This window comes from Symphodus melops (assembly GCF_947650265.1).
Source record: "Symphodus melops genome assembly, chromosome: 15".
Classification (NCBI taxonomy): domain Eukaryota; kingdom Metazoa; phylum Chordata; class Actinopteri; order Labriformes; family Labridae; genus Symphodus; species Symphodus melops.
The window spans coordinates 2,544,324-2,572,201 of record NC_136705.1 but is presented as its reverse complement, the minus strand read 5'-3'; the positions used below and the strand labels follow the sequence as shown (position 1 = coordinate 2,572,201).

At 46.9% G+C, this 27,878-nt stretch overlaps 3 protein-coding genes across 5 annotated transcripts in view; 2 read left to right on the top strand and 1 right to left on the bottom strand.

Moving 5' to 3' along the window:
- The window catches only part of cdh23 (cadherin-related 23), a 71,636-nt gene that overhangs the window by 15,157 nt on the left and 28,601 nt on the right, over positions 1-27,878 (bottom strand). For 2 of the 3 annotated variants that reach the window (XM_079362391.1, XM_079362392.1), the window contains exons 1-5: positions 11,469-11,525; positions 11,141-11,290; positions 10,747-10,875; positions 10,164-10,292; positions 9,789-10,016 (exon numbers count right to left, since the gene is read on the bottom strand). In XM_079362391.1, the coding sequence (XP_079218517.1) occupies positions 9,789-10,016; positions 10,164-10,292; positions 10,747-10,875; positions 11,141-11,200 (546 nt within the window). In that variant the 5' untranslated portion in view covers positions 11,201-11,290; positions 11,469-11,525. Of the gene's footprint in view, positions 1-9,788; positions 10,017-10,163; positions 10,293-10,746; positions 10,876-11,140; positions 11,291-11,468; positions 11,526-12,197; positions 12,300-12,386; positions 12,776-14,073; positions 14,210-14,322; positions 14,472-14,586; positions 14,648-18,860; positions 19,010-19,224; positions 19,339-19,498; positions 19,652-20,198; positions 20,419-20,545; positions 20,692-20,919; positions 21,110-23,488; positions 23,597-23,809; positions 23,923-24,062; positions 24,180-24,382; positions 24,456-26,142; positions 26,271-26,776; positions 26,883-27,699 lie in introns of those variants that run through there. The other variant, XM_079362393.1, reaches the window with a different exon arrangement.
- On the top strand, positions 195-9,674 carry vsir (V-set immunoregulatory receptor). Its single transcript, XM_079362439.1, has 7 exons — positions 195-446; positions 5,111-5,524; positions 5,668-5,718; positions 6,098-6,205; positions 6,297-6,324; positions 6,554-6,729; positions 8,083-9,674. Exons 1-7 carry the CDS (start codon positions 362-364, stop codon positions 8,118-8,120), a joined length of 900 nt encoding a protein of 299 aa, XP_079218565.1. The 5' UTR covers positions 195-361; the 3' UTR covers positions 8,121-9,674.
- Positions 16,065-18,769, top strand: LOC306835735 (uncharacterized protein). Its single transcript, XM_079362448.1, has 2 exons — positions 16,065-16,181; positions 17,935-18,769. Exon 2 carries the CDS (start codon positions 17,947-17,949, stop codon positions 18,409-18,411), a length of 465 nt encoding a protein of 154 aa, XP_079218574.1. The 5' UTR covers positions 16,065-16,181; positions 17,935-17,946; the 3' UTR covers positions 18,412-18,769.

The window sequence follows — 27,878 nt, the reverse complement described above, 5'->3', positions numbered from 1 at the left end:
CCCAGCTGTCACTTTGATGTCATCTGTTTTTCCCTTTTAAAAAACAAAACAAAACGTTGTTTTGCTTAATTTACAATTTCAATACCATATGTTTACATGACGAGAGAGAGAGAGAGAGAGAGAGAGAGAGAGAGAGAGAGAGAGAGAGAGAGAGAGAGAGAGAGAGGAGGGCGGGGCTTCGTCTGTCGGGGATTTGGCGCTTTAAGCTGAAGTTTCTGGTCGGACTCTCAGACGGCGAAACTTCTCTTAGTGTGTGTTAGTGTGAGTTTCAGTTTGTGAGCGCGCGCGCATGTGTGTGTGTAAGTGTGTGTTTGTGTATTGCGTTCAAAAGGAGGAACTTTAACTTTATCTGTCCGCCGCGATGGAGAGACGACCGGCCTGTCAGACACACCGGGCGAACAGAACAGTTCTGTGGTTCTGTTTGGTTCTGTTGTTCCCAGCTGGAGGTACGTCACAGCCACACACACACACACACACACACACACACGCACACGCACGCGCGCCGGTTTCATGCTTTAAGGATACAAAGTTCTCGCAGACTCATCGCGTTGTAACCTTTTGATCAGATTGTTGAACGTGATTTATGGAGGAGCTGACACATGCGCACTGCTGCTCTCTGAAACGTCAACTTTATAAACTGAGGAGGGCAGAGGAATCTGTCATCCTCCTTTAGGTATCATCTCTCTTTTTGTCCAGGTAGACCAGTGACGCTTCTGACGTCACTCACCTGTGAGTCTCCTCTGTGGACCTGCAGGTTGCTCTGTCCGATATTTGAATCAGTGCTGTGTTCAACACTTCAGACTGTCTCAGTGAGGCTGCAGACTCTTAGTGTTGTTTTTGTTGTTGCCGTTTTTCTGTTTCCGTTGTTTTTTGTTTTCTTTTATTGTTGTCTAAAGACCCCCGCCCCTAGTTACACATTGGAACAGGAAGTGGACGCACATTTATAATTGTAAACGAAAACTTCAAAATATTTTTTGTTAACAGAAACAAAAATAAAAACGGAGGAAATGACGGGGTTTGGGATTACTTTAAATATGACCACATATTACATAACAACCTTCATCTGTGGAGAGTATCTCAAGGGGAAAACCCACTAATTTTAAAATTCTTGAAGTTCCTGAATAAAATGGTGAATCTAGTTTACCTATACAAGGTAAAGATGGAACAGCCCCCCCCCTCCCCTGAGACACGAGGAGCCAATCCCAGGCCACGCAGCATGATACGACATGTCGGGATATCTGCAGCATCGCAAAACACACTGAAGTAATTACAGTGATGCTTTCAGTGTAGACTTACAGTTTCTGGTAGATAAACTCACAGGAACACAACAAGCGAGAGGAAGTGTCTGTAAATATTTTTTTTATGGAGACAGGGATGTCATTTGAATATATTTTTAAAATGATGTACTGTTTGGAGTTGTTTATTACACAATACTCTTTCTGCTTCTTATGGGTCTAAATCTAAAGTAAAGTCCCAAAAAGTCAAAACGAAATAAAAATAAACTCAGGTGAGTCTCTTTTGAGAGTGTGGGTTCTGTCAGTGATCCATTATTATAATAAACTACAAGCAGAAATGTGTGTAATTTAGACAGTTTGAGTTCAACTTCAGGTCATTACGAACAATTCGTTATCTGATCGGGCCTTCGACTTTTATCTTCGGTGTTTTTGTTAATCATGATTACGGTTTTCACAGTTGTCTTGGTGGTTGTCGTGGTTATGGTGTTGATTGTGCTGTGAGAGTTTAAACAGTGAGGGGACACTGTTCCTGCAGTTCAGACAGACTCCAATAAAACTCCCACAATGCATCACTCTGAATCCAGGACCCACTCCCCTCCCCATCTTTTGTTTGTGAGTTTCCTTCCTGTCACAGAAACAGCTGTTTGAGCTGATGATAATCAGGGGGGTACACACCCACCCCTCCCCTTCACCCCTCCTCACTCATCCTCTTCCTCACCCTCTATAACCCTCCTTCCTTGGGATTGTGCGTGCATGAGAACGCTAACTCCAGGTTTGCGTGGCTGTGGCTCAGTTGGTGGAGTTGTCGACTCTCAACAGGAAGGCCGAGGGTTCGATCCCCAGCCCCTGCAGCAACATGTGTCCGATGTGTCCTTAGGCAAGTCACTTAACCCCGCTGCTTTGTCGGCGGCGTATGAACAGGATTAGTTACTCCTGATGGCGTCCCTGCACAGCAGCCTCTACCATCAGCATGCGACCTTGCATTTACCTCTTCACCAGAGAAGCGAGTGGGGAAACATTTTGTGCAACTTTGTGTGCAGGAATTTATCCGAAAACGAGAAATGAGCCAATATTGGGTGTCTCACACTTCTCTGTGGTGTTGCCATGGTGATTGCTGTTAACGCTGTTCTTTAAACTGAGATATTTAACGGGACAAATCGACTGAACAGGAAGTGAGTGTTGACTAGAGGAGGAGCTTTAAAGATGGAGGACGTGAACTGCAGTTTTTTAATGATTCATGTTTCTGTTTGATCTAAATCATGATCGTTGGGTTCGTTACGACACCACAAAGGGTTTTTTTAACTTTCAAAATAAAGGCGCAGGAAAATGAAGAAACTGTGTGGAAACACTGTGACACAAAAATCTTTGTTACATAACAAGAGGAAGAGGATGAAGAGGAACACACACGTACAGTTAGTTAATAAGTTTAAGTAACACGGTGCAATGCAGCAATGACCCACAAACACTTCCTGTTTTGTCTTTTGTACCTCTTCCTGTGTGTGTGTGTGTGTGTGTGTTTGTGTGTTTAAGGCTTTAACTGAAACTGAAGGGGGGATGTGGATTCTCCTGCTGGTTTCACGCCTCCTGTAATAAGTCTGATGCCATCAACACTATGAGCGTGTGTGTGTGTGTGTGTGTGTGTGTGTGTGTGTGTGTACTTGTGTGTCTGTCAGAGTGTGACAGGTGGCACCAGGTTTAAACAAAGCAGACCTGACTGGCCCTCAGGGGCCTTAAGGGCCGACAGATCAGAGACCAGGGAGGAAACTTAAACCCAAATGGTGTGTGTGTGTGTGTGTGTGTGTAGTTATTTGTGTCTGGTTATGAGGTTTGAGTGAGACAGCTGGGCTTCATGTGAACATAACACACTCTTTCTCTGTCTTTCAACCACACACACACACACACACACACACACACACACACACACACACACACACACACACACACACACACACACACACACACACACACACACACACACACACACACACACACACACACACACACACACACACACACACACACACACACACACACACACACACACACACACAGGAACAACCGGTGGGAGTTTCATTATAATCAGCCCCACCCATCTCATTGCTTCTTTACGAACAATGAGTTCAACACACACACACACACACACACACACACACACACACACACACACACACACACACACACACACACACACACACACACACACACACACACACACACACACACACACACACACACACACACACACACACACACACATCCTGTCTCTGTGCAGTCAGAGATCACATAGGAAACCAATCAGAATGATTTATTTTCAGTAATTCAGTAAAACATTTCTTTGAAGCTTCTCAATAAACTCTTTGTCTGGTTTTTAATTTGAGCTGAGAGACATTTTTAGTCACGCTCTTGTTTATTGTTTTTTAAATGTTTTTCACTTTTATTGTGCGTTTCTTTGCTTGTACAGCACTTTGATCAACCGAGGTTGTTTTAAATGTGCTACAGAAATGGAAAGAGGTTCAGTGGAACACACTGAAGGATTGAGCAGCTAACCGTTTGAAATGATCCAGTATTAAATCGATAGTTGTTGTAGCTCTGCAGCTCATCGAACAGCCTAAACTTTCCCACATTCTGTCGTCCCCTGAGGATTTCAAGAACACACTCCCCTCTTCCCTCTGTGCCGCTCGTCTCCTCCTCAGTCGTAGAAAGACTTACGAGTGGTAACAAACAAACTGTGCGTCTGAAAAGTTTTATTTCAGTCACTTAGCCTTCTGCCCTGATCTCTGCTCCGCGGCGAGCGCAGCGCCCACCACATCCTATCTGAAAGGCCCTTAACTCACAGACAGGGGGCGCTAACATAACAGCTCTGTAGAGGAAAGCTGCAGATAGCTTCTCTTCACGTTCAAAGACTAAAGCAGAGCTAACGTTGTGTCTGAATATCATCCCAGCCTCAGTGTTCAGATTTCACGCTCGCTGCTTCTTGCTGTGAACGCAGACAGAAAAAGGAGGAAGTGTTCTGAGAAGAGATAAAAATAAAGAGTCAGCTGAGGCTCGAGTCTGAAGAGACGTAAACACTGAGAGAACAGCGATGAACGTCAAACTGAGAAGATGTGAAGCTTGTTAAACAGGTAAAAACGTGTTAAAGCTGCATCAGTAACAGAACATCACTATGGTTCAGTTAAAGACATTACAGGAGCAGCCGGCTGGATTTAAACCTCCGACAGCTGAGAGGAGACGCGTGTGTGTGTGTGTGTGTGAGAGTGTGTGGAGCACTGGTGTTTTGTTGTATTTGTGTGTTCTCTGCAGCTCTGCAGAAGTCAGAGCAGGAAGTGGTTCGAGTCTGAATGTGAGAGAGGGGAAAAAAACCCAAAAAACATTTCATGTAACCAGAGAGAGAGAGGACTCGACTGTCTGTTCGGTTTCCTGACGGAGCCTTAAAGACGAGGGTGTGTGTGTGTGTGTGTGTGTGAGTGTGTTTCCAAGAACAATCTTCTGATATACTGTAGATGTCTGTTTGAAACCATGGCAACGAAGACAGATGTCAAAGACGTCGATAATCAGTAATCTGTTTTTAATCAACAGAAATCGTGGACTCCTAACGCGACACGTTTATGCGAAGAGTTTGCACAAAAACTGAGCTCAAATTCAGAATCTGCAGTTTTTTTAATTGTCTTGTTCATTTAAATAAAAGATTTAAACGCGATAAAACGCTGTCCCTCTCTTTCTCACACACACACACACACACACACACACACACACACACGAGCTCGAGCTCTTTAAAGGTTGGATCCTGGTTGGTGGATCGTTTCTCAGCTCTGACTCACGATGATAAAAAAAATATTTCATATGTGTGACCTTTGTTCTTCTTCTATCGTTTCCAGCTGGAGGCGTGACATCCCACCCCGCCACGCTCAGTGTCTCCGCCCCCCACCTGTACTACAGCTGTCCTGAAGGTGCAACAGCCAAGCTGGTGTGTGGTCAGAGGGGGGCGGCGTTACACCCCACAGACGTCCTGAAACGCAGCTGGCTCTTTACACCGCACGCCGACCAGTCCTGCTCGGGGAAGGAGGGGCCACGCCACACTGTCCTAGGCAGCCATTCCCACGGTAACCACACCCCGCCGCCAGGGCTGAACTTTGGGTCGTCGTCGCAGAACTTCTGGATGGTTCTGAAGAATGTGACGCGGGCCGATCAGGGCAGATACTGCTGTCTGCTGCTGGATGTCAAGGTGGAGCACAAACACGGAACCATCATCCAGAAACCTCACAGCCACGTGATCCTGCAGGTTTCCCCGCGTAAGTTCTCAGGTGTCCTCATGTCCAGGTTTTCTAATATGGTCCTGACTCACAACAGGAACTTTATGTTACCATGGTAACCTTCATCTCCCCTCTGTTGTTTCTGTGACTCTGATCAGGGATATGATCTGTTCTGTCTTTAGGGAGGAACGGGTCTCAGGAGTGCACCGTGTGGGACCCCACTCCAGCCGGAGGTGAGTCACATGACACAGCATCTTGGCCAGTTACAGGGCAGACTGTCTGCCAGGGCGGTTTCACAGCAGAGACCTGGGTCTGGACCTGAGTTCACTTGACCTCAAAGTCTGGTTTGTTAGATCAGTGTGAACTTAAATGTCAGCTTGGGGAGGTGAAAAACGTCCACAGTAAGCAGGATGGATTTAGATCGTGAGTGGTTGCCACGGTTACTACTTCTTCTTTCTGCTTCTTGGCGGATTTGCAAACGCGTATACTGCCACCTGCTGTATATCGGACTGTGTACTTACGCGAGTGTACTACTCAGACCAGGATGGCAGGGGGTAGTAATCATGTCTAACATGAAAACACACTAACTCTCTCGCTATCTCGCTCTCTCAGGTTTGGCGCCCGTAGTTGTGGCGACGTCCGCGTGCATCATCGCTCTGCTCGCCCTGCCTCTGATCCTGGTGCTGGTTTACAAACAGAGACACACACACAGATCAAGACGTATGTGTGACACACACACACACACATGCACAAACACACACACGCACAGTGTTTCCTTATGGCTCATGTCCTGTTTCCTGTTTCCTGTCAGGTGCTCAAGAGCTGGTGAGGATGGACAGGTGAGTTTCCCACGCTCAGTCACACACACACACACACACACACACACAGTGAACAGATTCTAATAAACTAGAGCCATAGAGTTCTCACAGACGTCCTGAGACATAGATCCATAGAGGTCTCAGAGTTCCTCTTCAGAAAGTCCCAGAACAATTTGGTCTGAACACTCCGACTGAGTCACAGCAGCTGTGCTCACACTGCCTCTCTTTTTTTATCCGTGTGTGTGTCCAGTGAGGCTCAGGGTCACGAGAACCCGGTGTTTTTCGGAGAGTCCCCTCAGGTGAAGACTCGCACCGTGTCTCAGATCATGACCAGACAGTCCTCAGAGACGGGGCGCCACCTGCTGTCTGAACCTGGAACACCTCTCTCTCCTCCTGCACATGGGGACGTGTTCTTCCCCACAGAAGGTGACACACACACACACACACGAATGCAAACGTTGACTTTTTGTGCACACCACACTGCTATTTGGCCTTACATTGTTGTGTTAGCATGCTAACGTTGGCGCTCTTTAGTTAGCTCGTAGCTTCACGTAAACTGACACAGACTGAGCGTGATCTAAAAACACGGATATCCAAATAATCAGTGAGTATGTTCTTCTTCTTGAGGGAGGAGCCCATTTATGTAAACACAGCTCTAACAACAACACAGCCAGCGGGACTCCAGCTTCTCCCTCACTGGAGACAGTCAGGACTCAAACACATTCACACAGGAGAGACTGGAGTTAGGATTTACTGACATTTACACATTGTAACAGTTTAACATTGTGTTGTCATGGCGACCTGACTGAATGGAATCACCTGAGACACAGATGAAGACATGTGCTGAGCGTGTTTAAGACGGTGACGCAAACAGAGACGAGCTGAAACTTCCTGAGAGACACTTCGAGACAGAGAGCAGTCTTCAAACCCTCTGGGACATGTCGGCTCACACGCAAATCGGTGTTACCGTGGAAACAACTGCGAAACATGACGTTCCTCTGTCGATAAGAAGTGTTCATGTGGGAGGGGAGGAACGTGCGGGTCCTCCCCCGCAGAATGTTCTGCTGACTATCAACCTCATTGATGATTAAAAAGTCCTGAAGCAGAAAGTGTTGATGGAAACAGTCGCTCTGTCTGCACGCACACATCCACTCTCCATGCATGTACGTGTGTGTGTGTGTGTGTGTGTGTGTGTGTGTGTGTGTGTGTGTGTGTGTGTGTGTGTGTGTGCAGAACTTTCCTCCGAGCTCAACACTGGTACTGCTTTAAACGATCGTCGTGTGTAACGCTTCCCTTCAGCTTCTCTGTTTGTCTTCCTTCTCATCTCTGACGACGACCTGCTCGTTGTTCCTCTTTATGTCCATCGTGTCGTAACTCTGACCTCAGCTCTCTTGGTTCCCGTTTTTAAACGAGTTTCCAGTGAAACGCGTCAAGTTAAGAGAAGTTTGTGTGGGCAGCTCTGCTGCGAAGTGACTGTGTGTGTGTGTGTGTGTGTGTGTGTGTGTGTGTGTGTGTGTGTGTGTAAAGGGATACTTCACCCATTTACACAAAGCTGTGTATCATTAGAAACATGGTAGTAGTGTTGAATGGTCGTGAATCCAACCCTCATTTTGCCCTGAGATGAGAAAGATGTGTTTTTCTTTGCTTGAAAGTTTTCTTCATGTGATGCAAAAAGCGTCATATTGCATCACATGAAGAAAACTTCCAGGCAAAGAAAAACATATTTTTAAAAATGTTAAAAATGATTTTCTCACTAACGGACGTGTTTCCTCTCCTCAGACACCATCCCTGAGTCACCTGACCTCCTGCAGGTGTGAGCAGGGGGAACACCAGCTGACCCTGAATCAGCTCTTAGTCTCCACCTGCTGGACTCTTTCTGCTGGTTTCCTGCAGCTTTACGCCTAACCCTGAACCACAGACGACATGGACGCCTTTGTATCTACAAACAGTTTCACGTGCAGCAAAGAGCAGAGCAGCTCCTGCAGAGGGTCTTTCTTTCACACATGTCTGACTGTGTCTCTATATGAACATATAGAACTGGACGTATTCACAACATTTAAAGGACAGAGTGATAGAATATATCATGAAGAGTGAGGTCTTCAATGTTTATACTAAATGATCAAATGTGTCTTGGACTGCTTCATCTCCTCACCTGTTAAATCTCACTCACCCAGAGCTTTGGGGGGGGGGGGGGGGGGGGGGGGGGCGGGAGCGGGAGGGACATGTCAATCAAAAACTCGTCTTTGTTAAACATTACCTAAACCTTCCTGCATGAGACTCACAGACGACATCATCTCGTTCCTACCTGAACAGGCGAGATCACACCTGCACCCGTCTCTTTAAGGGCCCTGACACACCAAGCAGACGGCGAAGAAGTAGTGGCGACGACCGCTGCCTCACGTCACCTTTTGTCGTGGCCATAAAGTTGCACGAGAACACACCGCAGAGACCACAGCCGACGGCCAAACACCTCGGCGTTCTGCGCCTGCGTGAGAGGAAACGACTCTCCACGCCAGCAGGCGGCGCTAGTTCGTAGTTATGATACGACAAGACTATTTTTACACCGCTGTCGCGCACCGCTCGTATTAAAGGTAGCCTACTAATCAAGAGTAATGTCTGATTAAAAAGTTTAAAATGGCGCTGGAGTCGTCAGTTCTGGGTCTTTTAGCGGAGAAAGGAAAGAAGAGGCGACAAATAAGGAGAGACTGCAGTGATGGGTGAACGCACAGAGACAGGCTCAAAGGGGCTTTCCCGAACCTGTGAGAGCTGGAGATTAAGGAAACCTACGAACAGCCAATCAGAGAGATTCATGTCGAATCTGCCCAAAAAAAAAAGAAAAAAAAAAAAGGCAGATGGGGGCTGATGGAGCCCGACATGACGCAAAAACTAGGGCGACGACCGCTCAGCGACGGTCCAACTGGGACCGACGGCCGACGACCTCCACGGTGTGTCAGGGCCTTTAGAAAGATTCAGTCAGCCAAACCTCTGCACCTTCTGGAGGAACTTCTTTATGGCTTTCCTCCTCCACCCCTCCCCCCCCCCCCCCTCCATGTTTTTTATCTATGTTTAATGTACAACGTGATGATAATGAACACATTTTGTTATTTGAGATGAAAACAAACCAAAGAGATCGAGAGGAGTCGGACTGAAATATTTTTTTCTTCTGTGTTTTTATATTTTTTAATTCTGATGTCAAAATGTATAAAATTTTAAAACGCCAGCTTAATGTAGCCGAGACTGAACGACGGTTTCTCTGTTTGTGATTTTGATTCAGATGTGTGTGTGTGTGTTTTACTGTGAATGAGTGTGTTGACTCTGTATAAAGCCTTTTCATGGTTCTCTCTTTTTCAATAAAGTGGAGCTCGTACTTCTGCAGACTTCTGCTCACACTCACACCGACGCACTCAGCACAAAGATGGAGGTCGCAGCAGAACAAGAAGCTCTGAAATAAAAACTTTTATCCTGCAACGTCTGATGTTTCTTACCGACAGAGGCGGCGTGCCGTCGTCCTCCACAGTGATGATGAGGCGGTACTCCTGCTGCCTCTCTCTGTCGGGAGGAGCAGGTCGGGTCACCATCTCGCCGGTCACACGGTCCATCCTGAAGGTCAGGTCCTGGTTCCCCGCCGTGATGTAATAAAACAGCATGGCGTTGGGCCCGATGTCTCGGTCTGTAGCTGTCACTCTCAGGACGGATGTCCCCCCGCCCACATTCTGCAGGTTGATGATGTAAATCAGTTTTTACTGAACAATACACGCTGTCATACGTTATAGATATTAGAGAATCGACTCTTCATCAGTCAAACTGTAAAGGTGAAGATTCGGCGTGTTTCAAAGTCGTGATGTCCCTGCGATACTCGCCTCGCTGATGCTGACGTTGTATCCTCTCTGGCTCTCGATCACAGGAGCGTTGTCGTTGATGTCCAGGATGTTGATGGTGAGGTCGTGGTCTGTGTGTCGGGGAGGGGAGCCGTTGTCGATGGCGCGCACCTGTAAACGCACATAGCCATATATATAGGTGTGTTTTATGTAATGAGGATGTGTGTGTGTGTGTGTGTGTTTAAATAAATCCTCCTTCTTTAACGTGTTGTTAGAGGGCGGCATGTGTTCCTTCTCTATGACACACGGACAGTGAGAAACTGTCACATGATGAACCTGATGTGACTGTGGAATCATTCTGTCAGATAGGACAGGCGAGACTGGCGCCAGACGTTTACTCACAAAACCTGTGTAACTAAGCTCAGCCGTCTTTGTATGTTAATATTGATTCTGCCTCCGCAACAATCACACTGAAGAAGAAACGTAAATATCACGACTGAATAAGACTACAGATGTGGAAACACCCCCACAGTGCTTTGTACTGCATGCTACGCACAAGTAAGTGTGTGTGTGTGTGTGTGTGTGTGTGTGTGTGTGTGTGTGTGTGCGTGTGTGTGTGTCTGACCCTCAGCAGGTATCGGTCCACTGATTCTCTGTCCAGAGCAGCGTTCACATAAACTTCGCCGTACGTGTGATTCACTGTTTTGATCATGAACACGTCCTCCATGTTTCCTGCAACAAGGGTGAAGTTCACCTGAGAGAGAGTGAGAGAGAGAGAGAGAGAGAGAGAGAGAGAGAGAGAGAGAGAGTAATGGCACAAAGAATAAATATTAAAAAGTAATATTGTTTCAAAGAAAGCTTAATAGATGATTGTAAATTAAGTCCCGCCTCTGATGAAGCAAACAGCCAATCATGGCTTGGGATTCAATTTCCTCTGGACACGCCCCTGATGAGAATAACAATAATGATGATTTATTCTGTACAGCTGTTCATGATTGACCATCTTTATTTATTCTCACCAGTCCGTTTAAGCCGGCGTCTCTGTCCCTCCCCAGGACCACGGCCACCTTTTTCCCCATCTGCGTGTTCTCGGAGATGTCCACCGACGTGTCAGACGTGATGTCAAACTCGGGACTGTTGTCGTTCTCGTCCAGGATGCTGATGGATACCTGTCCACAGGTGAGAGCACAGGTGTGACCCCTGACATCGTCACACAGTGGACAGAAACTCAACTGGATTTATTAATTATTCAAATTAAAACTTCACAGAGAGAGAGAGAGAGAGAGAGAGCGAGAGAGAGAGAGAGAGAAGAGCTGCAGATCAAAGGATGAAACACGGAATGTTTACCTTCTGCTCGTCCAATCAGAGAAGCGTTAAATGAAAGAGGAACGCTGTTAGAACACAGAGTTATGCATGAATACGTTTATTATATACATTAATATATAACATTATAAACATTACAACCTGCAACAGTAATCCCTGAAAACCCACCTCTTCAATACTGCCTACAACTACTGACTCCCATCCTCCCCCCTCACACGGCTCTTTCGTTTTGTTTGTTTTTGTTTGTTTCTCCTTGTCAAAGCGTCTTTGAGTTTCCTGTATAAGTCCAATATATCATTATAATAAAGATATCATGGAGATATAATAACTACAGCTGTCTGCATTAATGCTTTAGTCATGATTAATTTCACGCTATTTTGTCCCTTCAGGCTCACCGTAGAGAGTCATCCTCAGTGTCTCCCTGTAGTCGCAGTGATGCTGAAGAAGGACACTGCTGCATCTTTAAATGTCTCAATTCACTTTAACAAACTCTCAGACTGCTCCCCTAATCACTTCCTGTTTCTGTGCTTAACTTCCTGTCCTAACCTTCCATCTACAAGAAGAGACTTTATTTCAAAATAAAAGCATGCAGCAAGCGAAGTACTCTCGACTTAAGACAGGACAAACACTCAAAATAAAAACCAAACAAGTTTAATTTTTAACAGAGAAATAATGGAATTTAAAACATGTGCCTAAAATGTTATAATAAATATTATATATAACAGTGTAATGATAGTTGAGGTTGTGTCATACCACGGTGGAATCTTTCTTTGGTCCTCCATCATCAGCGACCACAGTCAGAGTGTACATGTCTCCTCGCTCTCTGTCCAGCTGACCGGTCACCGTGATACGACCCTGAAAACAACCACAGATCACTGTGTCTCTGTCTCACTGTTTAACTCATTCATAAAAACAGAGCTGAAGTTCATCGGTCAGACTCACCGTGACACTGTCGATCTTGAACAGGGCCAGAGCAGCGGGTGATGTGTCGGGGTCGAAGCGATACGTCAGCTGGTTCAGGTTGTCTGCGGACTGGGCCTGGACCTGGACCACCTCGGTTCCCGTGGCGATGTTCTCCCTCAGAGACGCCTCGTACCCGGCCGAGAAGAACGCCACGGCCTCGTCCAGCTCGTTCAGCAGAGTCACATACACCGTGCAGAACCCCTTGTGGAAGGGTGGGGCCTGATCCGTGGCCGACACGTTCATCAGGTACGACGTCTTGGTCTCGTAGTCCAGGTAATCCACTGTGGTCACCAGACCCGTGCTCACGTCCACCTCGAACTTCCTGTCCGAACCTGAAACCAGGGCGTATGCCACGGCGCCTCCATCACCTGAGAGAGAAACGAGGCAGATGATTTAAAAAATACAAACAAAGAATCCGTTCTGTGTTCATCCTCTTAGGAGACGAATCAGAGAGCAGAGAGAGTCTGATGTTTTTAATTTGGACTGCAGTACCCGTTTTAAACACTAGGTGTCAGAGTTACAAACTGCTCCTTTAAAGTCTACTTCAGTGTCTGCAGGACTCACAGGTCAACAAACATGGTGTGAGCTATATTAGTGGATATTTGCATTGACTGAGCGCCACAACAATCAGACGTTTCACATGATTAGATGTCAAGGTCATAATCTGCACCGCGTGTTGGGTCCTGAAGATGGAAACAAAACAAGGTCCTCAAGACAACAACAGCCTGATCACGTTGTCACATTTTAAAAGGAACATGTTTGAACTCCTGCATGGGAGACATTTTCCACTGAGGCTTGAGTGACACACAGCTCACTTCACGCAGTGTTTAATAGTTTCTGTGTTTGTTTTGTCTGATGTTGACTAAAAAAGTGGGTCACAGCTTGATGAGTCACCGTGGAAACTCTTAAAACAGGAAGTGAAGAGAGGAAGAGAGAGCTGAGGAGCAGAACAAGACACCGTGTTTTACACTCAGCTGTTTTAGGTGCACCCTCAATGTTTTGGGCTGAAGCTCATTGATCTCAAAAAGGTGAGTTGAAGCACGGGACTGAAGGTAGCGATAATGGTTCCACTTTAGGATTTTTACTGTAACAAGTTAATCCTTAATTTGTCAAGTTTTTCCTTTAAATTCTCTTTTCGGAGACAAAGTACGACAATTATTAACAAATATAAATAAATCATGTTCAATAATTCAGAACAGCCACATGTGTGTTTTTAAACAGAGGATGGCTCAATTTAACATCAAGTCAGCATGATGCTTAACAAAAAAACATAATAACTGAGCTCATTAACTGACACAAAACAATCACTTGTGCAGAACAACCTCGGCTCCTCTCTATGTGAGACCTGATTGGTGCGAGTTCTGCAGCCAGCACGTGTTTCTTGTTGCTCCTCGGTGATTAAAGGCAGACATGAAGAATCTCAAAACCCTGTAAATAAAGTTCACCCCTGTAAATAGAGCCTGGAGTAAATAACTCCAGGCTCTGATTAAAGGTTCAACACTCTCCTTCAGCTTTGGCTCCCCCTGGTGGAAGGACCAGCAAACTGCAGCCGCACGAGAGCCTCAGTTAAATAAATATCCTGCTGTGTTTCATTTCCAGAGTATAAGACCTACCAAAAAGACCTGACACGAAGCTCCGCCTCCTTGTCTCATGATGTCACACTCACCGCTGTCCGGGTCGGTGGCTCGTACGACGATCACCGACGTGCCGATGCCGGCAGTCTCTCTGAGGCCCAGACGGTTGTACTGCTGCTGGGTGAAGACGGGCACCTCATCGTTAGCGTCGTCCACGTAGATGATCACCTGCAGGGGGCGACATCACCACCTTACATATACAGGTGAATACAGGTGTACTGCCTCTTCTCCCTCACATAGTCCAATCCTCTTCTTATGGAGAGCTCCTCCCCCTTCCTCACCCTGACGGAGCTCCTCATGCTGCCTTCATCACTGTTGAACGCCTCAACCTCCAACACGTGTGAGCTGCTCGTCTCCCTGTCCAGAGACCGGACACCCCGAGTCAGCAGACCGGACTGACGGTCGACGCTGAACAGACTGTTACTGTTACCTGCACGCACACACACAAACACACAGAATTATTTTAGTGCAGGAATCGTCCAATCAGACGAGAGGATTTTAGTTGTTCTTATTTGAAAAATAACCCTGATGAGGTTCAGACTCACCGCTCAGGATCCTGTACAGGACTCTGCCGTTCTCTCCCTGATCTGCATCTGTAGCCTGAACCTGCAGAAACAAAGAGCAACAAAGTCTGTCAACATCTTTAAACAATGCAACCTACACATCGGTTTCATAGTCCACAGTGTCAACGGGAACTTTATACAAAAGCAAAGAAAGTAATGTCTAAACCTCCCCACGCTCCTCTCCAGCTTCACCAACATTGCCAACTTATTTGTGCAATTTAAAAATGTGCAGAAGTTCGCCTGCAATCTCTGATCATTAAAAACACAATGAATTATCCGATATGAAGTGTCTTAGAGCAGTCAGCATCTGTGTGTTGTTTATTTTACACATCATTATTATTGTTTACATTTCCACAAACAGACCAATCAAACATCTGCATTCTCTTCACGTCCACAGCAGCCTGCTGTCCTGTTACCAACAACAACAACCCCCCCCCCCCCCCCTCTCGTCTGTGTCTCAGAAATAGTGGAGCTTTCTGAATAAAAATGACTCCAGAGAGAAACAGAGAAACTCTACGGGACCTGCAGACAAACACAAGTCATATAAAACTGCAGTTCCTCCAGTGTCCACTAGAGTCTGTCTCCTGCAGTGAATCGGTCTCCATGGAGCTCTATGTTAAAATGAACGTGTTTACAGCCTGGTACAAAAATAGTTTGGGTCTCTAAACCTTGTTTCTCTCTTTTCAAGAACTGCCGGCTGAATGTTTATACAACTCACCTGTTTACATGATATTAACATTTAAAGTGATGAAGAATTAGGGGGCGTGGCCTCTTTGAGTGACAGGTGGGAGACGCTAGTTGTCTGCTAGGTGTCTTCTCAGCTGATTCAGTCACTGACCTTTGACCCCTGGGCCATGTTTGTGCTGTTGGAGCCTTTTGGAAATGTTTTCAGCTGTTGAACTCCGCCCACTTTACCATATATGGTCATGTGTTGGTTTAAGAAAAATATGATGGAGCTAAAAGCTTTAAGAGGCAACTGACGAGCTGATGGGGACGTCACAGAGCAGAGATTCACGTCTTACACACACACACACACTTTTTCTCTCTCTCTCTCTCACCCTCGCTCGCCCCAGTAAAGAGGGGCCCAGCCTCATTAGCTTCATAAAGGGATGAGGAGAGAAGAGGAGGAGGAGGAGGAGAAGCAGGAGGAGGAGGAGAAGAAAAGAGGCTGGGGGGTCTGTTTGGTGATGAATGGTCTCACACAGCGGACTGAACCATTACACTCTAAAAAGGGGGTGGGGGGGGGGGAGTTTAAGGTGTGACAGCAGGTCACAGAGTGAGACGTTTGCAGAGTCATGTGACAGATTAACTCTGAGTTTGAAACTCTTCATCGTCTCCAACTCTCTGACACTCAAACTGCTCTGTGACTCTTCACTCTGATGAGATCTATAAAATGTACCCCCCTCACCCCCAAATTCCCCTCCCCCTCGTTTCACCCTCTCTCTCTCTCTCCCTGTGTGTGTGAGTGTGTGTGTGTGTGTGTGTGGGAAAGAAAGTAGCGGTTTAAGGAGGAAAACAAGTGTGCAGCCACAAACAGCTCTGAACTCTCTGACTGGGACTAAACGCGTCGTTAAACTGTGAGTATGACCTGATCCCAGTTTTCATGTCGAGCTTCTTGACGTTCATAGTGAAGAGGAAGTCTTGTAACTTTGCATTTTAAAGTTCCTACCAGTCAGAGTGGCGTGTGTACACGTGTTGCACGGGCTCTTATTTGAAGACGTTTCGTCACGTCTGCAGACAACATGGACGCTGTTTCAAAAACCTGAACCGTTTTGCAGGTGTCGGGTTTTCACAGTACAAACATGTTGCACCTTCAAAATCGGATGTTTGTTCAAGTTAAACCATACCCATATATTTTGTTACCACGGCAACACAATTAGAAAAGGTCCTACAGGCACAGTATTTGGTGACAAACATTTCAGACACACTCCTGCCAACGGTGAGAGTTGGATAAAAAAAGTTGTCAACATTTGGAGAAGAGTCTGAAGCTGGAGGATAGCGAGTGTGTCACTCTCCTGCTGGCTGAGTGTTTGTCACACACACACACACACACACACACACACACACACACACACACAACCGGTGACCCTCTGACCTAGTTCCTTCAGACTGAGCTGCAGCCGCCCTCAGTCGTACGGTGCATCACTTTAATCCTTTTTCTCCTGATGGAAAGAAAGTGAGGCAGGAAGAGAGCGCGTCTGTTTCTGTGTGTGTGTTTAAGTGTGTGTGCGTTGAGTGCGAGTGCTGACTAATGAAGGCTCTCTGTAACGAGCCGTCCCGCTCCGTTGGCCTTTTCACAGCTTTTCTGGCATTTTGTCTTAAAAATAATTTCACGTCCCGATGTGTTTCCTCTCAGCGATAAGCTCGGCTTTGTCTGCGCTGAATTAGGGACCATGACATTTACAAATGTTACCACCATGCTTGGGTGGGGGTGGTAGGGTACAGTGAAGGGGGGGGGGGGGGAGATAATTGGACACCAGGGCGAGAGAGGTGGCTGCTTTCATTTTACGTCCACACAGGCCGTTTTAATAAACCCAATTTGTTTTACAGTGAAGAAAGCCTGTCAGCAGCCTCTGTTTATAGACGCTGATTTAATGGCTGCATAATCGCTGCAAATGCCAAACACTGTGTGCATGCAGCCGTTACACTGCGCGCATGCGTGTGTGTGTGTGTGTGTTATCAACACTCGAGTGTGTGATCCAAGAAAAGTGCAACTAAAGCGACTCAGCTCAGAGAAGCTGGTTAGTGAGGCAGAGTGACTTCAGATCATTTAACACACACACACACACACACACACACACGATAACATGGCAGACAAGCTCCGTTGGCGGAAAAAAAAAAAAAAAAAGCAATTTAAATAGTGTGCAGGATTGTTTTTTTTGTTTTAAAGCAGTGGAGCAGTGCCGGGCGGTCATATAGCGAGGGAGGTCTGATGTTGTTGCCGTGGTAACAAACAGGTATGGGTTTGATTTGTCATCGCGGGGAGCGTAAACCTCTGGCCTCCTGAAAGCCTTTAGTCGATGTGTCACGCAGCAGGTGATCGTCTGGACCGTGCGGGGCGGGGCGATGATGTCGTTCAGTGGGCGGAGTTTCTCTGCTGTACGTCTCAGGCGATTGAAACGTGTCTCGTCGACTTCCTGTACACCTGACCTCTGACATCATCGTAGCAAACAGGATGATGGCTCCTCCACACGCAAATCTACCAAATACAGTTTGAATAAAACAAATCTCTCATCCTCTTCCATCAGCAGCTTGTTCTTCCTGACACATTTCTGTGCTCTGACCTTTGACCCCTGTGAAGGTGATCTGACCTCCTCTTTCTCCGTGCAGGGCGGAGACATCATGAACGTAACGGCGCCGCTCTCTGACTCTACCTGGAGCTCAGGTAACGTCTCTCTGTCCATCCTGACCAACAGCACCTTCTCCTCGTCCTCCTCTCCCGTCTCCCATCCTGAGGTCACCATCATGGTGGTGCTGGGTCTGTCTCTGCTTCTGGCGGGGTTGGCAGCCTTCCTGGCGGCGTGCAGACCGTCGGAGCAGGATGGGGACTCGGAGGCGGGCTGCGCTCGAGGAGACGCTCTGCTCCGAGGAAGAGGAGGTTCCACGGAGCCGCAGCTGAAGGTGTGGAAGAGGCTGGGCTCCTACAGGAGGTCATACAACCTGTCCTTCAGACGACCCCCGCCGCGCCGGACTCAAGAGAGAGAGGGCCCCGCTCGCTCTCTAGAACCACAGACGCCACAGACGGACGCCGCTGTGGAGCCAAACGTCAGCACGCCGTGTCTGTTTGACTATGTGACTGAAATCTGAGACGAGGACACGGAGCGATCCAGAGCTGCAGACGTCATGAAGTTACGTCTCTGTAGGTTTCATGTGAAGTCCAGGAGGACGACGTTTCAAAAAAACACGCCATCAGAGACACCGAATAATCAAGAGGCTCTCAGAGGAGCACACGTGCTCTTTAGTCTTTAGTCAAAGTGTCGATCAGTGTCGTCTCTGAGATGTGCTCTCCGTCTCTGATGGACCGTTCTATCAGCTGTTTGTGTGCTAAGCTAACTGAGCTAACTAACTTTTTGCTCCAGCACAAAACCTGATGTCACAACAAAGAACGAGAGCCAGAAGAGAAAGTGATGCTGAAGATGTGTTCTCTGATTGAAATAAAAGGATGCACAAACAAGACTGCTTAGACCGTTACTGGATGGATGGTGTGTGTGTGTGTGTGTGTGTGTGTGCGTGTGTGTGTGTGTGTGTGTGTGCACCTGGAGGATGCTGGTCCCTCGGGGGACACTCTCCAGCACGCTGGTCTCGTAACTGTTCTGGAGAAAGATGGGTCTGTTGTCATTCACATCCTGAACCTCCACAGAGACTGTAGCTGTTCCTGTTCTCCTGCTGCCTGCAGGACCATTATCTACACACACACACACACATACACACACACACACACACACACACACACACACACACACAGATAGTTACAGGCTGTAGAAAATATTAACGTAAATAAATTCAGTCCTCTGTTAATGTCCAAACACCGCTCTTTTAGCTTCAGTCATCTGTGGTTGTCGTGGTAACAACATAATTTGTGAGTCCATCAGACACACACACACACAGATACACACTCACCTATAGCCTCCACTACCAGCGTGTACGCCGCCTGCGTCTCTCTGTCCAAACCGACCACCGTCCGAACCACCCCGTCTCTGAAGCCCACGCTGAATTTACCGTCCTGATTCCCCCCTGAAACACACGCACACGCACACACGCGCATGCACGCACACACACACACGCACACACGCGCACACACACACACACACACACACACACACACAGGTGTTAATCGACTCACAGTGTGTTTTTAAGACCTGATATTTCACACACGCACGCTGCACCGTCTGACCTGTGATGAAGTAGCTGAGCTCGGCGTTGAGGCCGGCGTCATCGTCTGAGCAGCTGAGGCGAGCGACCACGTGATCTCTGGGGACGCTCTCCTTCAGAGACACGTTGTAGACGGAGGGGCTGAAGGTGGGCGTCTCATCGTTTACATCCAGCACTGACACACACACACACACACACACACACACACACACACACACACACACACACACACACACACACACACACACACACACACACACACACACACACACACACACACACACACACACACACACACACACACACACACACACACACACACACACAGAGATAGATGGTGAAGAGGATATTAAAGCCAATAAAGACGTTCAGTGAAATATTTTCTAAAACTTCAGAAAAAAAACAGAAAACATTTTTTTAAATTATACATCTTAACAGTCAGAGACATCATTTTAAATCTCACCAGCAGGGGGCAGCATCGTCCTGAGCACCGACTGTCTCTTTATGATTCTTCCACGTTAACTTTATTGTTTGAATGTTTTTTTTTTTTTTTTTTAGTCTGGGTCATAATTTAAAGTTTATCTTGGCACATTAATTATATTTAATCTTTTTATTTAAACTACTGTCAGAGGTTTGTTTAGCACTTTTTTATTTTGTGATAAAGTTATAAACGGGTGTAGTTAGAGGTCAGAGGTCACTGTTCTCCCTCCTCCTCCTCTCACCTGTGACAGTGAGGGTGGAGGTGGAGGTGCGGGGGAACTTCCCGGCGTCGAACGCGATGATTCTCAGGTGATATTGTCCGATCTGCTCGCGGTCGAGCACAGCCGTGGACGTCAGGACTCCTGTGGACGTGTTCAGGTAGAAGTCGAGACGAGGCATCCCCACCTGCAACGCCAAGGTGATCTGACCGTTCTTGTCCTGGTCAGGGTCCTCCACCTGGACCTGAGGGGGGTGAGGAGGAGGAGGAGAGACAAAATGATAAATCCAGACTTTCTATCCTTTCTTTTAAAAACTTCCTGATTCCTGTTTGATTCAGTTTAATCTTAACGTCATGTATGAAATATTTCACCTTGAACACGGACGATCCGAGGGGAAGACCCTCTGGGACCTCGGCCACAGACGGCAGGTTGATGAAGGTCGGGTCGTTATCGTTCAGGTCCAGAAGATTCACAAACACTGTGGTGCTCGCTGTCGCATGCAGGGGAGGGTTTCCACCTGCAGGGGGCGCCAGAGGGACACAAAGACAAACACCATCAACACCATTTATCAGCCAGTAAAAAGTTTTACAATCAACATCAATCTTCAGAGTTTAAGACAGATATTTGAGTCAACAGGTGAGAACACAAATCAAACATTTTTTAAACATGATGAATATTACTTGTCCAGCTTTATTTTATTAACATGATACTGAAAGTATATCAAAGACGCGATGTGAGTACTGACGGTCCATGGCTGAGATCACAATGGTCCTCATCAAGGCCGCGTTCTGGGGGTTGGAGCTCTCCCGGTCCAGGGTGACCCCGCTGGTCAGGATCTTTCCGCTGCTGCTGTTGATGGTGTAGAACGGGTTCTCGGGACTGATGCTGTACACCACGGTTCCATTCAGTCCGTTATCAGGGTCCACAGCCAAAACCTGCACAGGTGAGACACACACAGAGCAAAGAGTCCACACAAACCCTGAGTGAAAAACACCACACACACACACACACACAATCCCCCCCAGCCCCTCTGACACACACACACGCACACACAGGTGATGAATGGATGGGGGCGGAGTTAAACTCTGACTGGTTTTTAAAGAGCTCATCAATAATTCAGAGATCAGAACAAAAGTGAAAAAAAAACATGAATTGGTCATTAAAGGTTTGAAGTTCAATTATTCAGCAGACGTCTCACTCGGTTATTGATCATCAGCTCAGACAGGAGGAGGAGGAGGGGGAGGAGGGGGAGGGGGAGGGGAAGAAGCACGAGGAGCAGGAGGAGGATGTGGATGATGAGAAGGAGATGATCTGCAGGGGAGTCTCTCCACCAGGCAAGTGATCAGTTCACGTTATGACTGCAATTTGCAAAAACGGAAATCTTACAAGTCACCTGAGGAGTCGTCATGGCAACAAAGACGTATTTGAGTCACACGAAGCGGCAGTAGCTGGTAGCATTAGCACCGAGTCAAAGGTGAGGGCATTAACGACGACTCGACAGGCGTTTGAAAACTGCAGAAAGTTTAAAGAGACAGTCCAACAACTAAAGCAACGACTGGACACAAATAATAATCAAATCATCTCGAGCTGTAAACAGCGACTCACCGTCCCGTTCTTCCCTGAAACGGACGTAAAGTAAAAAAGACGTAAACATAGACGCCACGCATCGAAACGGCTTATAAAGACAATGCTGACGACATGCCCACACATGTGCATAAACTTCAAACTATGACACTCACATACCCACACACTGTACAGACAAGAGGCCTCCGGTCACCATGGAAACACAGGCCGGGCTATGGGGCCAATCACAGGACAGTATGGCCAAAAGAATTTTCTGTTAAGTCTCTCTCTCTCATCCCCCCCATCTCTCTCTCTCTCATCCCCCCATCTCTCTCTCTCTCTCATGCTCCCGTCTCTCTCTCTCTCATCCCCCCGTCTCTCTCTCTCTCATCCCCCCAACTCTCTCTCTCTCATCCCCCCCGTCTCTCTCTCTCTCTCTCATCCTCCCGTCTCTCTCTCATGCTCCCGTCTCTCTCTCATCCCCCCGTCTCTCTCTCATGCTCCCGTCTCTCTCTCTCTCTCTCTCTCATCCCCCATCTCTCTCTCTCTCATCCCCCCGTCTCTCTCTCTCTCATCCTCCCGTCTCTCTCTCTCTCTCATCCCCCCGTCTCTCTCTCTCTCTCTCATCCTCCCGTCTCTCTCTCTCTCTCATCCCCCCGTCTCTCTCTCTCTCTCATCCCCCCGTCTCTCTCTCTCTCTCATCCCCCCGTCTCTCTCTAGTCCTCCCGTCTCTCTCTCTGTCTCTCTGTGTCTCCTCCTCTCTCTCTGCCATCAGCTGAATAATTTTCTGTGAATGACTGCAGGCTACATTTTAATTAGCAGTCGGACTCCTTTAATTACACTCGGTGACGCCTCTTTAATTAATGGACGAGCGGAGCTTAATGAACAACGGCACCGAGTCTGCAACACAGAGACGATTCAGGTTTTTATCATCGTGGTTACAGTTAACTTTGGGATGAAGTTTTTACAGGCTGCAGGATGATCACTTAAGATGCACATGTACCATCCCTCCAGTGATCTCTGGGTCTCCCCCAAGATCTCCTTTCCAGTCAGGCATCCCCGGGACACCTCCAAAGAGAGTCATGCCGGAGGATCCAAATCAGAAGCCTGATGTGAAGCAGCTCTACTCTGAGCCCGGACACCCTCCGGAGGGAACTCTTGGAAGACCGTTTTAAAGCGACCCAAAGCTCCTGAGCACAGGTGAGGGTTAGAAAGAAGCTCGAGCGTGCCAAGAACTTTGTCTTCTTTAAAACAACAGTTTGGTAAAACGCCCCTACTGCTGTTGATGCTGAGTCAATCAGCCCGTCAATCTCAGGGTCCAAAGTTACCCTCATTTGGAACAAGACCTGAAGTACTTAAACTCCTTTACCTGGGTTTAAAGACCGACTCCTGACTGAGGGAGAGTCAGGACTCATACAGGAGAAACAACGAGAGGACGGGAACGAGAGAAATCAACTCGTTTCAAGGGGAGAGAAAGGCAACGTTCAGGCAGCTAAAGCTATTCTTTAACTGATATAATTCACAGCCTTCAGCTTCCTCTCCCACCTCAAACAACACAGCGGGAACTCCCCGTCCTTCACACCTCGCAGCTTTGTATTCTGGGAGAGGATGTGAGGATGTGGAGGAGTACAAATACCTGGGCGTCAGCACTGGGGACGTGTACGAGAAGGATGACGAGCAGACTCTACTTCCTGAGGAAGCCGAGACCCTTTTAGTTTTACAAAGAAGGCCCGGTTTAGTTCAGCACTCACAGAGATGACGTTTGTGTTGATGGGACTCATCTCCACCACGTTGGTGTGGTACGGCTCGTCTCTCCACACGGGGGCGTTATCGTTGATGTCCAGGAGGGTGATGTTCACCTGAGAGAGGAAGAAAGAGGGCAAAGTAAAGAAACTGGATTTTTTAAAATGAACATAAAGAAAATGAAGCAGTTAGAATAAAATAAGTTTGCTTGTTTGTTTCAGGAGACGGCTGTTCAACGTGAGTCGGGTTCTGCCTCAGGTTTCTGAGTTTGTCATAAAAAAATGGGAGGAGCTTGTCCCCGAGCTGTATGACAGGTGATGGCTGGTTACCGTGGCGATGCCAGTCTTCTGCTGAGGCCCCACCCCTCCGTCCACAGCTCGGACGATCAGGATGAACTCAGACTTCACCTCGCGGTCCAACAGTGCCGTGGTCGTGATCTCTCCTGAAACACGCATGGAAAAAAAACTACAGTGATGGACGTCAAGAAACTGTTTAAAGATTATATACACTAATCATATTCACTCACTCACTCACTCACTCACTCTCTCTCACACACACACACACACACACACACACACACACCTGAGCGTGAGTTGAGTCTGAACTGAGACGAGCCCTCCAGCGAGTAGATGAGGGAGGCCTGACCGAACTCTCGAGAGGCGTCCAAATCAGAAGCATTCACTAACAACACTGTCGCTCCTGAGGAGGAAGAGGAGGAGGAAGAGGAGGAGCAGGAGGAGGAGGAGGAGGACGAAGAGGAGGAGGAGGGGGAGGAGGAGGAGGAGGAGCAGGAATAGGAGGAGGAGCAGGAAGAGGAGGGGGAGGAGGAGGGGGAGGAAGTCAGAGTGGGCTAGTTTTGTCTCTGCCTCGTCTCACCTGTGTGACCGTGCGTCCTGACTCACCTGCGATGATGTTCTCTGGGATCTTGACAATGTAGGACGGCTGGCTGAACTCAGGCGGGTTATCGTTTTCGTCCTGACGGGCAGAAACATCGAGAGGAGGTAAAGGTGAGTAAAGAGAGACACAGACTGTGAGCTCAGGTAACGTCTGACAGGAACACACCTGAGAATAAGGATTCTATTTTTTATGCTTTGAGAAAAGTTTTCGCATGCCATAAAACTTTTAATTTCATGAAATGAGGTTAAAAGATGAATTTGTGTTAAAATGTGAAGGAATTTGATTTTTTTTTTTCATTTTGTTTATTTTTACCGCATTTTATTTGTAGTTAATGTTTTGTGTGTGCACCCTCTACAGGTAGAAGACAGGTAACTTTTCTTGCTCTTATATAGTTTTTGTTTTACCCTGATTTGCAATAAAACTTCCAGGAACTTTAAAACGTAAACTCTCACTGGACTTATTTTGGATCTGGAAGTCTGCGCGGTTGATGAATTGGTTCTTAGAGAGTTTTTTGAGTTTTTGTCACTTTATTTTTATAGAAGTTACGTGCTAATTTTCTCCCAATAGTCATGAAATTCTGGGGGTAATTTTAAAGAAATAATTAAAAAAAAAAAAAAAAAGTTTGTCTAATTATCATCTAATTAGGATGAAATTCGCAGAGCTGTAAAGTAAAGCATAAATGATTCTTCTTCCTCAGCAGTAAAGATGATTAAATAACTGTAAGAGCTGCAGAAGTGATAGAAAAAAGTTAACCAGAAGAAGAAGAAGAATCACAGATATTAAAAATAAAACACATTTATAACGATTGGGGGAAAAATTAACATCAAAACACGACTTTAATTATATAATGTGAGGGAGTAATCTGACAGTGAATGACACACACACACAGACACACACAGATATGTGTGTATGTGTTTGTGTTAGTGTGTGTGTGTTGCTGCCAGCTCCTGATAAACGTCTGCTGTGAGTCTGAGGAGAGACGGAGTAGAATCATCGGTCTTCTCCTCGTGTTCTCCTTTCATGTCGTCAGCGTGTGAAACCTTCAGAGCAGATTTTCATGATCTCATTTTTCTGACACTAAAAAAAGAAAACCCCTCCTCATTTCAGCTCCTGTCCCTTTAAGGACCCCTTCCAAACATGCCCACTTTCTTCTGATTGACCAAATCTCTGGAAGGGAGGCAGAACGCTGCGGGGCTGCCAGGGGAGGGCTGCGAGAAGAGCGTCTGTGTAAGAGGGGTTCAGCGGCTCACGTAGAGGCTTGAAGCCGTCAGGTGAAATTCTTGGTTTCATATCGGGGAACTATGGCGAGATTTACACAACAAGTCTCTCAGCGCCCTCTGCAGACTCATCCTGGCATTACTCCCATTTACGCTTATCCCATGATCTGAAACCACGTTTAATTGGACATCCAGCCTCTTAACACTATATGAGAGATCATGAGGAGAAGGTCCTAAAATACGGCTGTACGCAGACTCTTAGCCATTTAAACTCCAGCCTTTAATCCCTATCTTGCTCTCTAACCTGGCTGACGGTCAGGACAAAGTGTGTGACGAGATGAGAAAGATTCTCATGCACTGACACTGCGGACAATTTTGCCTTTAAAGGAAACAGAAGAGATCAGTGCAGCTTTTTAAAAATCTCCATTAAATATCTTTGAAGAATAAGACGGATGCTCTTTTGGTCAGTTTGCACATTTTAAAGAGACGGCTGTTTGGATATCAAATTGTGTATCAGGAAACATCGGGGTTGGGGTTCTCATACTTACAATCACCTCCACAGTGACAGCCACGGTGCTGTTGAGGGCAGGGTTCCCTCCGTCTCTCGCCATCACTGTCAGGTGGATCATCCCGTTGGGAACCTGCTCGTAGTCCAGAGGCTGCGTAACACTGATCACTGAGGAAGGGGGAGGGGGGGCAGACAGGGAGGAAAATCAAACTATGTCTGTTTGAAAACACCCTGATACTGGGTCATTTTCTCTGACTCGCACAAATACATAAGCTCCGCCCTCTTTTCCTATCATGCTTTCTTTGTTTCTTCAGCAGTTGCTTTTGGTTAAAAAAAAAAAAGACAGTCCATCATTTAAACACGCGGTACAGTAAAGAGTCAAACGATCAAACAGTTGGTCATGTCTGCTGTAAAAACAGGCATTTTTAATGGGTGTGTATGTGACTTCCTGTGTTTTTGCAGCCAGCCTCTAGTGGACACTCAAGGAACTGCAGGATTTTACGCTTCACTTCATTTTACAAGATCAGAGTTTGCAACTCTAGAAACTCAAACTAAAATGAGTTTTGTGCCAGTCGTCCTCACGTCGCTGTGAGCCCACATGCTGAGCTCACGAGAAACATCCTGCAGGTGTGTGTGTGTGTGTGTGTGTATGATGCTCCTGAAGGTGAGCGTACCTGCGTATCCCTCCACCATGACGATGCTGAAGAAGTGTGGGAAGGCGGAGGCTGAAATGATGGAGTACGTCAGGAAGTTATTGGGAGGAGAATCATCGTCTGTGGCCTGTGGATGGAGAAGGAGGAAACTTTAACAGAGACAGAAAGTCCACAGAGACCAGTGAGACAGAGGACAGATGTTTCATTTGTTTGCACAGCAGGATGTGTGTGTGTGTGTGTGTGTGTGTGGCATGTTGTTGTAGATTACTGATGTTTCTGGTTGTTTGAAGGAGCAGACATGAAGAACACCAGCTGAGTCGAGGACAGAGACTCTAAATCCGCGACAACCCTCATCATTAACAAACACATGCCCATTTACACACACACACACACACACACACACACACACACACACACACACACACGCTCACTTTGACGCCGTATTGATGAGTCGGTAAAACCTTTCTTCTCCTAAAACGCCGCTGACAGACCGTCACAAAGTTTAAGTTTGAACACTTTAATGTGAGATTATTTATTTCACAGGAGAACGAGGCCTTCAAACAATCAGCTGCACACGCTCCGAATTGCACAAAAAAATTGGCAACGTTGGGATTTATGTGTCGGTGCGCTCGTTCAGTCAAACACTTAAATCCCAACGTTGCCAATATCGAATGTATTATTGTTACAACGAGCAGGTTGCCAAAGTCTAACATAAATCCAAATGTTGCCACGCTGTCCAGACGCTGTCCGTCTTTGTAGGATTCAGACGATGTGCAGGAGTCTGTCTGCTGTATTTAAAGGATTCCTCTTCTTCACACCTGTCTTATTGACGAGGTGTACTTTTCTAAAGTTTCTTTTTTTTCCTATCGATCATTAAAAAAGCCGGCTGTATCGTTTTAAATCACGCGGTTCAGTGCTAAACGTTCTGACTGAACTGTTCTCACCCTGATCCGAGCCACCGGCTGCACGGCCTGCTCGTTCTCCATCAGAGAGCCCACGTACGCCTCCTTCTGGAAGAGTGGCGCGTTATCGTTCACGTCCAAAACGTTCACACGTATCCTTCCTGTCGTCTCCTCGCCGCCGCCGTCCCTCGCCAGCACAGTCAGCGTGAACCGTCTCATCA

Coding starts and splice junctions, on each gene's coding strand:
- vsir (XM_079362439.1), top strand. CDS start 362: ATGGAGAGACGACCGGCCTGTCAGACACACCGGGCGAACAGAACAGTT. Junction 5,719..6,097: donor GGACCCCACTCCAGCCGGAG/GTGAGTCACATG, acceptor TCGCTCTCTCAG/GTTTGGCGCCCGTAGTTGTG. Junction 6,325..6,553: donor GAGCTGGTGAGGATGGACAG/GTGAGTTTCCCA, acceptor GTGTGTGTCCAG/TGAGGCTCAGGGTCACGAGA.
- LOC306835735 (XM_079362448.1), top strand. CDS start 17,947: ATGAACGTAACGGCGCCGCTCTCTGACTCTACCTGGAGCTCAGGTAAC.